The sequence below is a fragment of the Maylandia zebra genome, linkage group LG2 (genome assembly GCF_041146795.1).
Source record: "Maylandia zebra isolate NMK-2024a linkage group LG2, Mzebra_GT3a, whole genome shotgun sequence".
Taxonomy (NCBI): Eukaryota; Metazoa; Chordata; class Actinopteri; order Cichliformes; family Cichlidae; genus Maylandia; species Maylandia zebra.
The window spans coordinates 6,546,304-6,561,958 of NC_135168.1; the positions used below are offsets into that span (position 1 = coordinate 6,546,304).

The window sequence follows — 15,655 nt, forward strand, 5'->3', positions numbered from 1 at the left end:
AGAAAAGAAAAAGAAGCAAAATAGGAAACAACAAACAACATAAATATAAAATACATAAGGAAAAAGACAAAGGAAAAATAAATAAATAAATAAATATAGGGAGTGTGTTTTTGTTTCCATTAATGTAACTAATTTTTCCTCTAGTCTTCTAGTAGTTAACAAAGTCAAAATCTAATGCAAAAGCAAAAACTAATTAGTCTGCCTTCCTCCATTACCATACATAAAGCTGTTAATCCTTTATATGTCCAATCTTTGAATCTGGTGTCCAATTTATTTGGAGCAAAATGTGTGTCATATGCACACCACTTAAGAACTGCTATATCCTCTTCTAGTTTATATTCTTTTATTACTGTTTCCCAAATTTTAAAAGTCAACTTGATCCATGGATTTTCAATAGTTTTTATTAAATTTTGCAAGCTTCTGTCTGCTATAATAGCTTATATGGGGATGGAGGTCAGACTCTCCTCAATAACTTTCCATTGAGCGTCATATGAAGGATTACATCAGCATATCATAGGCCTTAATTGTGCTGCCCAATAATATTCCCTAAGAGAAGGTAAGCCCCACCCCCTTTTCCTTTGTTAAGTTGTAGGGTTTTAAATCTAATTCGGGGCCTTTTTCCTTGCCATATGTATCTTGACAAAATTTTATCCCATTTATTAAACTGTTTCTGGTTAATTTCTATTGGTAATGTTTTAAATAAATATAATAATTTAGGAAGAATATTAATTTTAATTGAGTCTATTCTCGAATATAAACTTAAATATGGAATTAGATTCCATCTCGCTATATCTTCCTTAATTTTTTTCTGTATTGGTAAATAATTTCGTTCTAATAGTTCTGTAAGATCCTTAGGTATTATGACTCCTAGATATTTAAAGTACTCTGTTTGCCATGCTAATTGATACTTATTTTTAATTTCTTCTGATGGAATATAGTTGTACTTAAGCAATTGTGTTTTACTCATATTAACCCTATATCCAGATGGTCGACCAAAGTATTCAAATGATTGCATTAATTTAGGTAAAGAGTTTGATGGTTGACCCAAAAATATTAAAATATCATCTGCATAGCAGGATAATTTATGCTCCTTTTCATGGATATTAATACCTTCTACTTCTTTATTTTGTCTTACTTATATATTGAGCCAATGGTTCCAGATATAACGCAAATAATAATGGTGAGCACGCACAGCCCTGCCTTGTTCCTCTTTGCAGCTTAATACTATTTGATAGGTAGCCATTAATTTTAATCCTTGCCATAGGGTTATCATAAAGTGCCTGTATTGTCTTAATTATATTTTCGTGAAAGCCAAATGTATGCAAGACTCGGTAAAGAAAGTTCCAATTAACTGAATCGAATGATTTTTCTGCATCGATACTGATTACCATTGCTTCTATTTATTCTTTTGAATATGATTAATAATTTGTAATGTCCGTTGTACATTATCTTGTATTTGGCGCTCTCGAATAAAACCTGTTTGATCATTATGAATTAGATTAGGTAAGAACTTTTCTAATCGTCGAGCCATGATAGATGTAAACAGCTTGTAATCTGTATTAACCCTTTAAGACCTACCATAGAACCAAGTCCGCCAGAGCTTATATTATATTTTTACATGCTGTGGAGCCATTTTTGGGAGCATTTCAAGTTGCTATACATCAATACAACCATTATAGCCCAAACTTTAATAATATGTCTGCATTAGGTGCATAGTAATTACATAAATTGCAAAAAAGTGCAATAAACTACAAAAAAATTGAAAATTGTTTTTGTTTTTTTAACATATATTTCTTGTTAGAGAAATTTAAGAGGCTTATCCCTCAAAACTGTAAATACAAAAAAGTTGCACAAACTAGTTTCCCACCACAGGAAATTTATTTTAAGTGTCTTCATATTTTTATTTTTGAAATACACCAATTTTTATATACTGCAGGAAAAACGGAAATAATTATAGTGCAAATTTGCAAAATAACAGCATATGCATCAAAATAAACTATTTCCAGCAGTGCAATATGAGTCCTAAGCATCCCAGAAACGACACAGAAAGTCATGAAGTCAAACATAACTTTTAAAAACACAAGTATAAGCTCATGAGGCCACGATGGTAAAAAAAAACTACATTTCCGCAAAATTACGTCACTTCCGGTTTCAGGCAGGTCATGCGGTCATGTGATAGTTCGCGCTGATGGACGTAGGAAGTGTTATGAACAGCTGATCGGATCGGCGAAGCGTGTTTCTGGAATATCATGTTTTTGTTGCTGCAAGTGATTTTTATGCAGTTTTTGCAAAGCTATATGTGGAAGGAAACTGTGACTTAGGACAAGCTGATGGCATAAGATGTAAGTACAACTCCTCCAGTTTCATATGCAAAAAAAATTATTGCGCTAGCTTACGTGGTTGCAGAGCTACCAGGATTTAAAAATAGTTACGCAAAACAGAGCGTGCCCGCTCCGATCGGCTGTAAAGGGTTAAGAACAGATATTGGTCTATATGACGCACATTCTAATTTATCCTTGTTTTCTTTTGGGATGGCAGAGATAATTGCTTCTTTCCAGCTAGAAGGTACTTGAGCCTTCTTTAGGATCCAATTCATTGTTAGACGCATCACTGGTATTAATTCTTCTTTTAGCTCCTTGTACCATTCTGCCGTATATCCATCTGATCCTGGAGATTTATTTATTTTAACTTTACTTATTGCTATTCTTAATTCCTTTTCTGTTATATCTTCAATCAACGTTTTATTCTGTTCTTCATTCAGTACTGGTAAATCAAGAGAATCTAAAAAACTGTTAATTTCAACTATACTACTCTCTGTGTTATTAGCATACAGAGTCTTATAAAATGTTTCAAATGCACTCTGAACTTCTATTGGTTTATTTTTTTATTAGTTTTGTCACTGGATGCTGTTGAAAATCTCCCAATTCTTTTAATCTTTGGGCTGAAGGAAGGACAATACTCGGTGTATAAATGCTCAATCAACAATCATTTATTTCCATACAATTCAACACTTAAGAGCATAAGAACGTCCGGACGGGAGAGCTGCCTGCAGAGGGTCACAGCATGTCTCAAAATGGTGACGGGTTACTCAGCCTCTTATAGCATCTGGCGACCCCCACCTAGTCGTAAAAGCCTAAACATTCACATTCTTTCTCTCTTACGGCGCCTAAGTTATGACCTCGGCTCCCTGTCTTTCTGCTCTCTGTAAGGTGGGGGTATGGAATGTGGTCTGTCTCTTCTATTATCGGCACAAGGTCCTCTGCACACAACATTCTCTTCATGATTCAGCAGTATGAAATGTCAAGAAACAGTGTAACACATTCAACAGTGTCGAGTAATACAGGTCAATCCAATAGATCTAATGATTTTCACACTCTTTTAAGTCAGAAGTATAATGCAAATTAAAACTACATACTGATCACACACTCTATATTAATGGGTATAATATGATCTACAGCAGTATCATAATTCAACTACTTTGATTACATATATAAGGTAACATATGATAACAGAATAATCTCACAATGTTTAATTTTGTGAACTGTATTATCTGCTATTTTCTTTTTTAGTTTCCAGGCTAATACATTCTTTGCTTTTGATCCTCCCTCATAATACCTTTGTTTAAGAAACATTCTTTTGTTTTTTAATTTCATATGTGGTCAAATCATTTATTTCATTTCTTGTTTTCCTAATTCCCTCCAATATATCCTGAGATGTTTTTCTTTCATGCCTTTTCTCTAATTCTTATTTTGTAGCTCTTCTAATTTCTTATTTCTCATCTTTTTCTTATAAGAGGATATTGCTATAATTTTCCCTCTCAGGACAGCTTTTAAGGCATCCCACAGTATAGGAGGAGACACCTCACCATTGTCATTAGTTTCCATATAGAAGTGAATCTCTTTCTTAATTTGTCCTTTAAAGTGAGGATCATTCAGTAAGCTTGAATTTAATTTCCAATTATTGAGTTTTGGTTGCACGTTTAAATCAACAGACAGGTATACTGGTGCATGATCGCTTAACTCTATTGCTCCAATTGCACAAGTGTTTATTTTATCTTTATTTTTCCCAAAAGTTATGAAATAATCTATTCTTGTGTATAACGAGTGCGGTGAGGAAAAATAAGTATAATCCCTTTGGTAGGGATGCAAGTCTCTCCATATATCAATTAGTCCCACCTCCTTCATCAATGTATTTATAGTCTTAATTAATGTTTTAGTATTCTGTGCTTTTCTATTGGAAATATCTAGCTTTGGTTGTAGATGTATATTTAAATCTCCTCCGCAAATTAGGAAACCTACTGTCTCTGTTACCATCACATCTATAATTTTCTTAAAGAAAGAAATATCGCTTCCAGGGGGTGCATATATATTTAACAACGTGACTGGGTTCCCCTCAATGTTTCCCCTTACCAAAATATAACGTCCCTCTTTATCACTTATCTCGGATATTTTTTCAAAGAGTAATTGGCTTGATAACAGGATAGCCACTCCTCTCCTTCGTCCAGTTTTATAGGAAGAGGAGAAAACTGTTGTATAACCCATTCTTTTCAGTTTTTCATGCTCCTTACAGTCTAGATGGATTTCCTGTAGATACACTATTTGTACTTGTTCTTTCTTCATTTTAGTTAAAATTTTATTACGTTTAATTGGATTCGACAGGCCATTTACATTATATGATAAGATTTTTACCTTATCTTTAAGCATACCCTTACTATTTGAATATTATTAATGTAACAACGACATGTACCATCAGACCACTCCCTAAACATACATAAGCAAACATTAATATTAACATTAACGCTGTATAAAACAACAGCTACAGAAATAAGCTTTATTTGGTCAAAGAAAAAAAAAAGAAAAAAAAAAAGACTTCCAACTGTGGGGTCCCCGATATGATCCTAAGTAAGCCCCAATAAAAGAGGGGGCTTCGAGGGGGGCCTCTCTCACCTCTATGTGAGACAGGGCCTTCCTTAGCCAGCAGGCCAATGTCCATTCTACTAATAGCATAGGTAGCACGTCCGCCTATTTTCAATTTCTGCATTGCCACTTCAGTATATTATTTCGAAATAAGAAGTCTTTACCAGTGTATATGGCTATAGCTTGATTCCAGCTTTGATATCATTGATTTCAATGAAGAGCTTTGTGATTGTAGCAAAGGGCTGGTAGCTCTGAGAGTCCCACTGATGAGGCGTTTGTGAGGGTTCGCAGTTATCTAAAGAGCTTAGAAAAAAAGGCATCTGGACTTCTTTAAGTTTTTTGAAGACGTTTCGCCTTTCACCTCTCATCCAAGAAGCTTCTTTATTTCTAGGGTCAAATGGTGGAGAGTCCCAGATTAGCCTGTGTACAAACAGACTTCAGCCATATGAGAGTGAGTGTGAGTGAATGAGAGCACACACAGGACACTCTGATCTCTGAATGTGTGTGAGGCAGTGAAAAAGAGGATTGTACTGGATATACTGTGACTGACAAACAGAGTTTAAAGAGAAAGGTGTTTGGATTAAAATGGATTATGCTAAAGTGAACGTGCTAATGAAATCTGAACTGACTGAAATGTGAAGTGAAGATAATTCAGATGTAAAAGAGAGAGAAACTGATAATAAGGTGGGGCTGGAGATCAGTGAAGGGCATGTAAACACCTGATTGGTTGAGTAGATATCAGATCGACAGTTTCACAGTTTTCCCTGTGGATTATAACTTTAAGAAGATGTGACATTCATCAAGGAATCCTGCTCTCCGGATTATTTCCATGAACACTGAGCTGGAACACATCTACAGTGCTGGAAGTGCCCGTCTCACCACCAACCTCTCTGTGCACATTCACTTTTCAACCCTTTGTGAGACACTAAAGGTGTAAATCTGAGTATTTATCTATGTTAGTGCAAACACCTCTAATAGGTTGGTTTAGTCTTTCCAAGTCATATCTTCCCTTAGATCTGCGGTCCAGGCTCCTAAAATCATCCTAGTTTTACATCCACTACAATCTAGAGGAGAGCTGCACTAACAGGTGTGACTGATGAGATCTGACCTGCAAGGATACTCATGTTTATGTGTATCAGGACAAGCAGGGAAGACCTGGACATCAACTCTGTCAGGCTGCCTGAGTCCTCTCACCCACATCAGCTCAGAACTCTGCATTATCTACTGAGTCAGACTCAGAGGATCAGGGATCAGAAGTTCTACAAAGAGTAGAACCAGACTTCCTGTATAGAGGTGTGTGGGCCTACTGATCCACAGTGTCAGCACAACTTTCACATCATATTCATCTCAGCACAACTAAAACATGTGACTGACCTCAGAGTTTCAAATCGACATCGTGAATTCTCCAGAAGAACACACAGCTGCTTCACTCCTGAATCCTGCAGGTTGTTGCAGTCTACACTCAGGTCCAGCACTCTGGGATACGAGGGGTTGGACTTCAGCGCTGCTGCCAGATAATCACAGCTGATCTCTGACAAACCACAGCCAAACAATCTGTATGAAGAATGAAAGATGTACGTTTATTAGACAAAGTGTGAGCTTGAAATCATTCAGTGTTTCATCATCTGTTCAGAGCTGAAGAAGGTTCAGAATGTAGAAGTTTAGAAAATGGAAACTCCAAACAGCTGAAGCCAACAGGAAGCAGCTTCAAACAAACAAGAGAAAAAAATGAATTTTTCACATTGAAGTCGTACATTTCTCATAAAGTTGTCAAGTTTTGCCGTGTGTCAAAAAACAAAAACAATTCCACCCTAGCTGTCAAAATCAGCCTATCACCACAACCTCAACAATCTTAAACACACCAATATTGGCACAGCAATCCTGACACTCCCAGGTCAACTCACATAATTTCACCTCCTCAATACACCGAAAGTCTCGTTAAAACCACACAATTTGCACACAACAATCACCCCCTTTATGCACTTTAACATAGAGGAGGAGTTCAGGTCAGCTTCGGCTTTCAGGGCCGTCAAAGCAGCCAGTAATCAAACATAAAGGAAAAAGCAAAAACAAAACAAAAACAGGCGAACAGGAAAATGATGTTGCGTTGGCTATGTTATTCAGAGAGGGGAGAAACAACGGGGCCTCCTCTCCCCCCCTTTTGTTTTGTTTTTTCTTACCATATGATCAACTCATAACCCCCCAAGTTGGCAGGACAACACAGGTACGTGTTTCTTAAGATCATGTTTAAAAACCTAAAAAGGAATTTTCTGTCATTCAGTAATCATTTGTATTAAGCAATCAACAAAACATGTCCCAATTTGACTCTTTTAACCACTAAATTTGTCGTGTCCTCACTGGATGGTCAGACCAGTGACTTTTCTTTCGAAGTTATGTTGTGGTCTTGCAACCCAGAGAGTTTATTTGTCAGTAGTGGATAAACTATATCCTTTTAAAACCGGTGTATGTTAAGTGTCGCTACTTTAACTTTGCTTGTACGTGCACACGTATGTAAGCTGTTTCTTCATTGCATGTGTATGTGGGTTAATTTAACTTTTTACCTAGATTCAACATACTCAAATATTTTATTAAACATTCACACCATTCTATCACTCATACAAACAGCAAGCTGTTCTTCATTGCATATGTTTGTGTTCTTAGCCAGGTTTAATCAATGTCTATGCATTAATCTTTATGAGCTTGTCCTTGTAAGGTCAATGCATTTTCTGTTTGTGTATGTGAATTTGCATATGTTGTTTTTGCAGTGTGTCAGACTCCTGCACATTTTCTCCACTTAAGCCGTCAGTTTTCTTTCCCAAATTTGCTAACCCAAATTTTAAGTTTCCACCTTATTAACAGCATTCCTTGTCCTCAGCCAGAAATTAGGGCCCACTTGTCAGGTTTATGGAGACATGGCGCTGTGAACAATTCAACCAGAAACTTGCCTTAACATATCCAGTCAAGTTAACCTATAGGTTTCTTCCGACTGCTGCACGTGGAGAATTGATCCAGGTCTGTTTCGCCCCTGAAGAAACACAACTGAGACATTTTATTACTCTCATGAGCACTTAAACTACCAGGTTCCCTCTCTCTGGTCAGAAATCCCAGCTTATGTCATGTGTATAAGTGTAAGCAGGTCTTCATTGCTGTTCCTATGTATTTTGTTAATGTTCAGTGAGTGTAAGCTGCTTTCTTCATTGCCTCTATATGTTATAATCAGGATTAATTCATGCATCGTTTCACTGATTTCTTAATTCAAAACTATCTCACTTCTAATTTTTTCCAGAAATAGTTTCACATATAACACTTTGTGTATGTGTGTTTTCCATTCATTCATGTAATTGTCAGTTATTTTCCCTCTTCATTTTACCTTCTTTTGTTTACCTCTTTAGTTTTCTGGTGGACATCTCTAAACACCATCATGAGTTCAGGCTTTCGTTTCAATCCAATTATACCCTGTATTCTTGCAGTCAAACTCGTCCGGCTTCACCTCTCACTGGTCCTGTCCTCTTCTCTCAGTGTCCTTTTGTTGTCCTGAATTCACCAACAAACACAGTCGTTTCTTCTCCGTTTCTCTTCAGTATCTTCCTTCTGGATTAAGTCCCAGCCTGGCAAAATATCACATTCAGTGTCATGTCACACTGTTCTTACCAGCCTGCAGTCCACCGTGCATTTTTCATCACGTGGTTTCTTCTTCTCTGTTGATGCTTTCAGTTGTCTCTTTCAAGATTACTCCAAGCATGGCAAATCTGACAATCAGTGTCCAGTGCTTTCCCACTGTTCAACTGCCCAGCCTGTAACTCACAATATAACTCCATCTCGTAGTTCCTTACATGCTGCTGGTCCCGTCAGTTTTGGTTTCAGTGTTAACGGTTCAGTTGCACTGTCTTTTGGCTGCTTGTAAATTCTTCTCAAGTTGTCACGATGTTCTATTGGTCTTCATCAGGGGATTAATTGTCCTTTGAGCTTCTTCTCAGAACAGGGACAAGTGCCAGGTCAAGCTGTAAAATTTTAAGCCCAAAATCTGGCCTGTTTTCTCCCAATTATACTACTCTACTGGTTTTGGCGCCGTACTCAAAATTCCAGGTTGAGAGAAGTCCACCTTTATTCATCTGTAACCTGTATTAACACACTAAAACATAGCATTAATATCATTTTCATTTCTTTTCTTAAAACCTCCATTCACTTCATGCCCATTCAACCTTAAAGAAACAGAGAAAAAACAGCTTTGCACTTTCTTCAATATTAAATGGACACATACGCTGCCCCCCTCTCTCTCCTTCTCTCCTCATACACACACTCAACGCGGGGTTACAAGCCCCCCTCCTTGCAGCTGCTTGAGACAGAGAGAGAGAGACACACTTTTCCTTTTTTTTCTTCTCTATCTTCTATCTTCTCTATCTGCCCAGAGTTTACCTCATCTCTTTCCTTCTATGGGCATGCACACTTCCTGTCACACACACACACAGCCCCCACCTTTTTTCTCCGACACAGAGCGCAGTTTCTCTACTCTTCTCTTTTAAAAAAAATATATATATATAAAACCACACACACTGTTTACTCAATCGTCACACACTCATTGCATTAAATCATTTTCACAAACACACGCAGTTATGATCAATGTAAGCGCTTTACACAGCCGATTCACACTTTATTTATATAGTCCGGCCTGTATCACATGACAAAAGACACCGTATACCAAGAGCAGTTGTTCAACGGTTCCTTATCACCTCAACAGAACCCCTGTACCGGTTGAACAGTTGAACAGTTAAACAAATAGAGAAAAACAGTTTCCCCTATCTTCCTTTAATACTCAATGGGCACATGCGCCCCCCCTCCTCTCTGTCTCTGTCTCTCCTCACACACAGACTGCGGGGTTCACCAAGCCCCCCTCTCTGCAGCTGCTTGAGACAGAGTGAGAGACGCTTTCCTTTTTTCAACACTCAGAACACTGCAACCACACAGGAGAAATTCAAAAGACAGTTTATACAGCTAATTTACACTTATTTACACACAGGTAATTTACATTCTATTTACATACACGGGCCCGTATAAACGTATGAAAACACCATATGCCAGAACAGCTTATCTTCTCTATTTCTCTGCTGGTGTTCCTAAACTTTTTCACTAATTTAAAAGCATCTTTCAGCCCAGGGCCGCGCCCTTTCTGATCAATACACGCTTCGGGAACGCCCTCCCGAGAGCGGTCAGATTCCTAAGCCCTAATTAATTTATAACTGTTCCACGTCAGGCAAAACCAGGACCTCCACCAGCCGCGTGAAATATCCCAGATCACGCTTTTGGCTTTACTTAAAGTTCACAAGTCCCCGACGTTATAGTCACAGCCGGGTCCCCGACCCTGTCAATCAAACAATGCAGTATAAGGCCATCACTCATAGATTGCCTAGCCTGTTTAGCGGGCGTCCCAAGTCCCCGCCGGAAGGCTAACTCCGGGCTTAAACATAACTACGCGTCCGTAGGTATGTGGCGTTTGCCAAAACGCTGAATACAACTGCATTCCTAGGGGCCGCGCCCCCGTCCTAATTAAATTTACTCAAGGTATTATAAGCATCAAAGTGAGGTCTCCACCCTCAGCTATTAATTACCTGATGCCCGAAACCGCGTTTCTGCTGATCAATCAAACCAAATACCCTCAGCTACCGTTGATCTGGCTGGCACCCAGTCAACTTTACTTTAAACCCTTTAAACCGTATTGACTTAAACACATAACCTCTTAACTCAAAAGTTCACTCCCAAAATAACCAGCAATACACTTAGTCAGGGCAATATTCCCTGCTTTTAACACTAATTACCCCAAAATCACCACGGACAGAACAGAAGCTCCACTGAGTGAACATTTAATTTATCTTAATTTCCAATTCAGCACCTTTGGATATCAATGAACAGGGGGTGCTTACCTCCTATTTCGGGGCCCATCACTCAGTGGACCTCCCGGCTGTCCGTCTGACACCACTAGACCCTCAGCCAAGCTCCATTAGTTTCCTCCTCAAACCGGGTTTCGGCACCAAATTGTCAAGGTTCAAGTTTTTGAGGAGGAGACAAACGACTGCATGGTCCTCAGTAGATGTCAAAATAGTGATTTTTATTATACATATGTACATATGGGGAAGATGAGCATCACAAGCCTTTAAGAGCTGATCTCCCCCAAACAATCTCTTCACAAGGTTTTTATTGCAATGATGACGTCAAGTCACATGACAATTATCAGTCAGTTCTCAGAACTCAGGAAGTTCCCCTTATATGGCCTCCAGATGTTTCCACTCAGTCCAGCACTCAGAGAAAACAGTGTGTGTGGTGTGTATATCTATTCGTGTCTATTGTGTGTGTATGTCAAACAGGGAGCATGTCCTGAGACGCCCTCACAGTTCTCCATAAGTGTGTGTGTGTGTCCTACATGACTATGTAGGCGCGTGTAGTGTGGACTTAAATGTGTGTACTCTGTGTAATTGTGGGTTTAGGCCAAAGAAAGTTAAATGTCCTTATCTGACTTGGGCTGCCTGGAGGTTCAGCTTCTGCTGGTGCTTTCGCCACATGATAGAGTATTACATCTAGAATGGGTTTTATCCTACGTGCTCTGAAATAAACGATAAATGATACATGATAAACTGAAGATAAGTAATACAGACTAATGAAGTAACGATGAAATAATGACGGTGCTTTATGAATGATATATAGTGACAGTAAAATAAGATGTTTTCTCGATACGTGTGAAATAAAAAAAAAAAAACTGAACAGGAATCCTTAGAGTTGAACCCTCTGCACAGAGGTTCAGTTTCCTCTTCAAGTCCCAAAGTGCAGAACAACAAGGTTTCAACCAGCTTCGTTCGAGCAGCATCAGCCACAGAAATGCAGAGATAATTCTTTGGATCTCTTGGTTATGTTGTATGATGCTGTGTTTGCATATCTGGTGTCTGTGTTGCTTTGTGAGGACGGATCATTTACTGCAGCTCCAGATAAACAGAGCTGGACCTGAACCTGGTAGCTTCACTTAGAAGACACTTGTGACGGGAACGTCAGGTCAAAAAAGTGCCCCTCCGACAGCCAAACCCATCTGTTCTCTGATTGGATAGTTACATTTGTGATTGACATGACATTGACTAATCAGATGAAAGGAAGAAAAATAGGGTCAAAATTCGTACTTGTAACTTGCAGGGTTTTTTTGGCTAAGTCCACACACACAAATCTTTTTTTACACACACACAAATCTTTTTTACACACACAAATTTTTTTCACGCACACAAAAATTCTTTTTACACATACAAATCCTGATTAACAAGTACAAAATATTTATGACCACATTTTGAGCCCATACAAATGTTCTGCAGACGAGTCCATGCGCTCACAACAAAGCTCAGTGTGGATGACGCTGTGCACGCTCCAATGCTGATTGGTTAGAAAGTGGGCGGGAACAGGGAAGAGAGTGACAGCAGTGTTCAGCACAAACACGAAGGATCAAAGAAGAAGAACATGACAAGCTCAGATGGAGGCTGCAGTGGACACTTTTCATTGTTTTAACATTCGCTTTCACTTCAGCTTCACCAACAACAGCACAAGCACAGCAGCCCACTGACTGCGTGGCTGTGACAGCGCCCCCTGGTGACTGTAAACCACTACAACATGTAGACGGCCATCTGCTCCTCATTTCTTTGCCACCATCACAGGAGCTCTTTATCATGTTCTACACTCTCATTGGTTCTTTGTGTGCTTGTTTTTTAGAACAGTAGTCATTGTGATTGTTCAAAGAAGACAGTCAGCTGTGACTAAATGTAGCTCCTACAGCAGTGATTGGAATAACTACTGAAGCTAATCCAGTATCAAAGCTCAGGAATCAGCAGCTCCCACCTCGTTTTCTTTGAACAACTATTTTTAGCTGCTGTGTTTTTGTGTTTCTGCGGACCTCAGACATCCTGCTGCTCTGGAGAACTGAAGCTCTAAAGGCTTCAGCCTTTATCTCCAAGAAACAAAGCTGATCATGGAGACCCAGCAGGTCAGCTGATCTGTGGACAGCACCAGCATCTTTAAGTAAGTCTGAGAGGTGAGCAGTCTTTGGAAGCCTTTACACTGATAGTCTCAGAACAGGATTTGGATCATTATTTGGCTTTTCTTCTATTATTATGTTTAGTTTCTGCTTCACAGATATTCTCTGAGATGTTCTCTGAAATGTTTCCCACTGTTGGACAAACTTTCACAGTTTCTTCATAAAGAAGCTCTCCCGTGCAGTCCATCTGTGATAATATGTTGAACACTGAATTATGATTCATATCTGAATGTACTGACTGTTAATTATTGATGAGAACATAATCAGTAAATATAAATATGTTTGAGTTTGGCTTTGATGAATCAGAATAAAAGTAATAAAATAATGATTTTAGAGACAGGCCTAACTCAGGCCAGCTGACAGCCTGTGTACAAACAGACTTCAGCCATATGAGAGTGAGTGTGAGTGAATGAGAGCACACACAGGACACTCCGATCTCTGAATGTGTGTGACGCAGTGAAAAAGAGGATTGTACTGGATATACTGTGACTGACAAACAGAGTTTAAAGAGAAAGGTGTTTGGATTAAAATGGATTATGCTAAAGTGAACGTACTAATGAAATCTGAACTGACTGAAATGTGAAGTGAAGATAATTCAGATGTAAAAGAGAGAGAAATCTGCCTCACAGAAACCTGGCTATCGGACAAGGTACCGGACTCCGCAATACAACTGCCGTGGTTCTCTGTGCACCGCGCGGACAGGTCACAGGATCTTACTGGGAAAAGCAGAGGCGGTGGTGTATGTTTCATGATCAACAACAGCTGGTGTGATTATGCGAACGTGCACCCGGTCAAATCCTTCTGCTCACCGGACCTGGAGTACCTGATGATTAAGTGCCGGCCATTCTGGCTACCGAGGGAATTTACAGCAGTGATTATTACGGCTGTTTACATTCCCCCACAAGCTGACACTGACCGTGCACTCAGGGAACTGTACAGCGCGATCAGCAGTGAGGAAACCGCACACCCAGAGGCAGCGTTTATCACAGCCGGAGACTTTAATAAGGGAAACCTGAAGAAAGTCTCACCAAAACTCCATCAACACATCCTTTTTAACACACGTGGAAACCGGCTACTCGACCACTGTTACACCTCTTTCCGGGATGCGTACAAAGCCCTCCCCCGCGCCCCATTCGGCCAATCAGATCACTGCTCCATCCTGCTCCTGCCCGCCTACAGGCAGAAGCTGAAACAGGAAGCTCCAACCCGGAGGGCGGTGCACTGTTGGACGGACCAATCGGAGTCTGCGCTGCGGGACTGTTTTGATCACGCGGACTGGGAAATGTTTCACGTGGCCGCTAGAGACATTGATGAGTACACAGACTCAGTTTGTGGATTTATCAGGAAATGCGTGGAAGATGTCGTCCCATCCAGAACAGTTAAATCCTTCCCAAATCAAAAACCCTGGATTAACGGAGATGTTCGCGCGGCACTGGCGGCACGGAACACCGCCTTTGCCTCCGCGAACACATCGGACTACAAACACGCACATTACCAACTCCGGAAGACGATCAAAGCAGCCAAACGTGAGTACAGGGACAGGGTGGAGCAACAGTTTGACAACCCTCGGAGTATGTGGCAGGGACTAAACACCATGAGACCGGACAGTGTGCGCACCGCGGATGACGTCAGTGCGCACACTGTGTCTGAGGAGGATGTGCGGAAGTGCTTCAGGAAGGTGAACGCGCGCAAAGCTACTGGTCCGGACGGGATTCCCGGCCGCGTCCTCAAGTCATGCGCGGCTCAGCTGGCTGGAGTGTTCACACACATCTTCAACCTTTCCCTCTCTCTGTCTGTAGTCCCAGCCTGCTTCAAAATGGCCACCATCGTCCCTGTACCCAAATCCTCCACCATCTCCTCATTGAACGACTGGCGACCTGTAGCCCGACCCCCATCGTGAGCAAATGCTTCGAGAAGCTGGTCAGGGACTTCATCTGCTCTGCACTACCCGACTCACTGGACCCTCTACAGTTCGCATACCGCCACAACAGGTCCACTGATGATGCCATAGCCCTGACACTACATACTGCCCTGTCACACCTGGAGAAGAGAGACACGTATGTGAGAATGCTGTTTGTAGATTACAGCTCAGCATTCAATACCATCGTTCCCTCGAAGCTGGACAGGAAACTGCAGGATCTAGGACTGAGCAGCTCCCTCTGCAGCTGGATCCTTAGCTTCCTGTCTGACAGACGCCAGGTGGTCAGACTGGGCAGCATCACCTCATCCCCCATCACACTGAACACTGGTGCTCCACAGGGGTGTGTACTGAGCCCTCTCCTATACTCACTCTACACCTACGACTGCACAGCCACTAGCAACTCCAACATCATTGTGAAGTTTGCGGACGACACTACAGTGGTGGGTCTTATCACCAACGGTGATGAGACGGCTTACAGGGAAGAGGTCAGCGCCCTGACCCACTGGTGTCAAGACAACCATCTCACCCTCAACGTCGCAAAGACAAAGGAGTTGATAGTGGACTTCCGGAGGTGCAGAGAAGTACACACCCCCATCACCATCAACGGCGCTGCTGTGGAGAGAGTGAGCAGCTTCCGGTTCCTTGGTGTACATCTGGCTGAGGATCTTACGTGGTCAGTACACATAAACAAAACAGTGAAGAAGGCGCAGCAGCGCCTCTTCTTTTTCAGGAGACTGAAAAGATTCGGCATGAGCCCCC

The 15,655-nt window shown here is 40.7% G+C and overlaps 2 protein-coding genes across 2 annotated transcripts in view; both read right to left on the reverse strand.

Moving 5' to 3' along the window:
• Positions 1-15,655, reverse strand: part of LOC143413219 (uncharacterized) — a 332,604-nt gene that overhangs the window by 163,029 nt on the left and 153,920 nt on the right. The gene's annotated exons all lie outside the window — the stretch shown is intronic.
• LOC112432151 (NACHT, LRR and PYD domains-containing protein 3-like) overlaps positions 1-15,655 on the reverse strand; it is a 199,134-nt gene that overhangs the window by 18,008 nt on the left and 165,471 nt on the right. Inside the window, exon 8 of the mRNA XM_076888780.1 lies at positions 6,291-6,470. Coding sequence (XP_076744895.1) covers positions 6,291-6,470 — 180 coding nt within the window. The remainder of the gene's footprint in view (positions 1-6,290; positions 6,471-15,655) is intronic.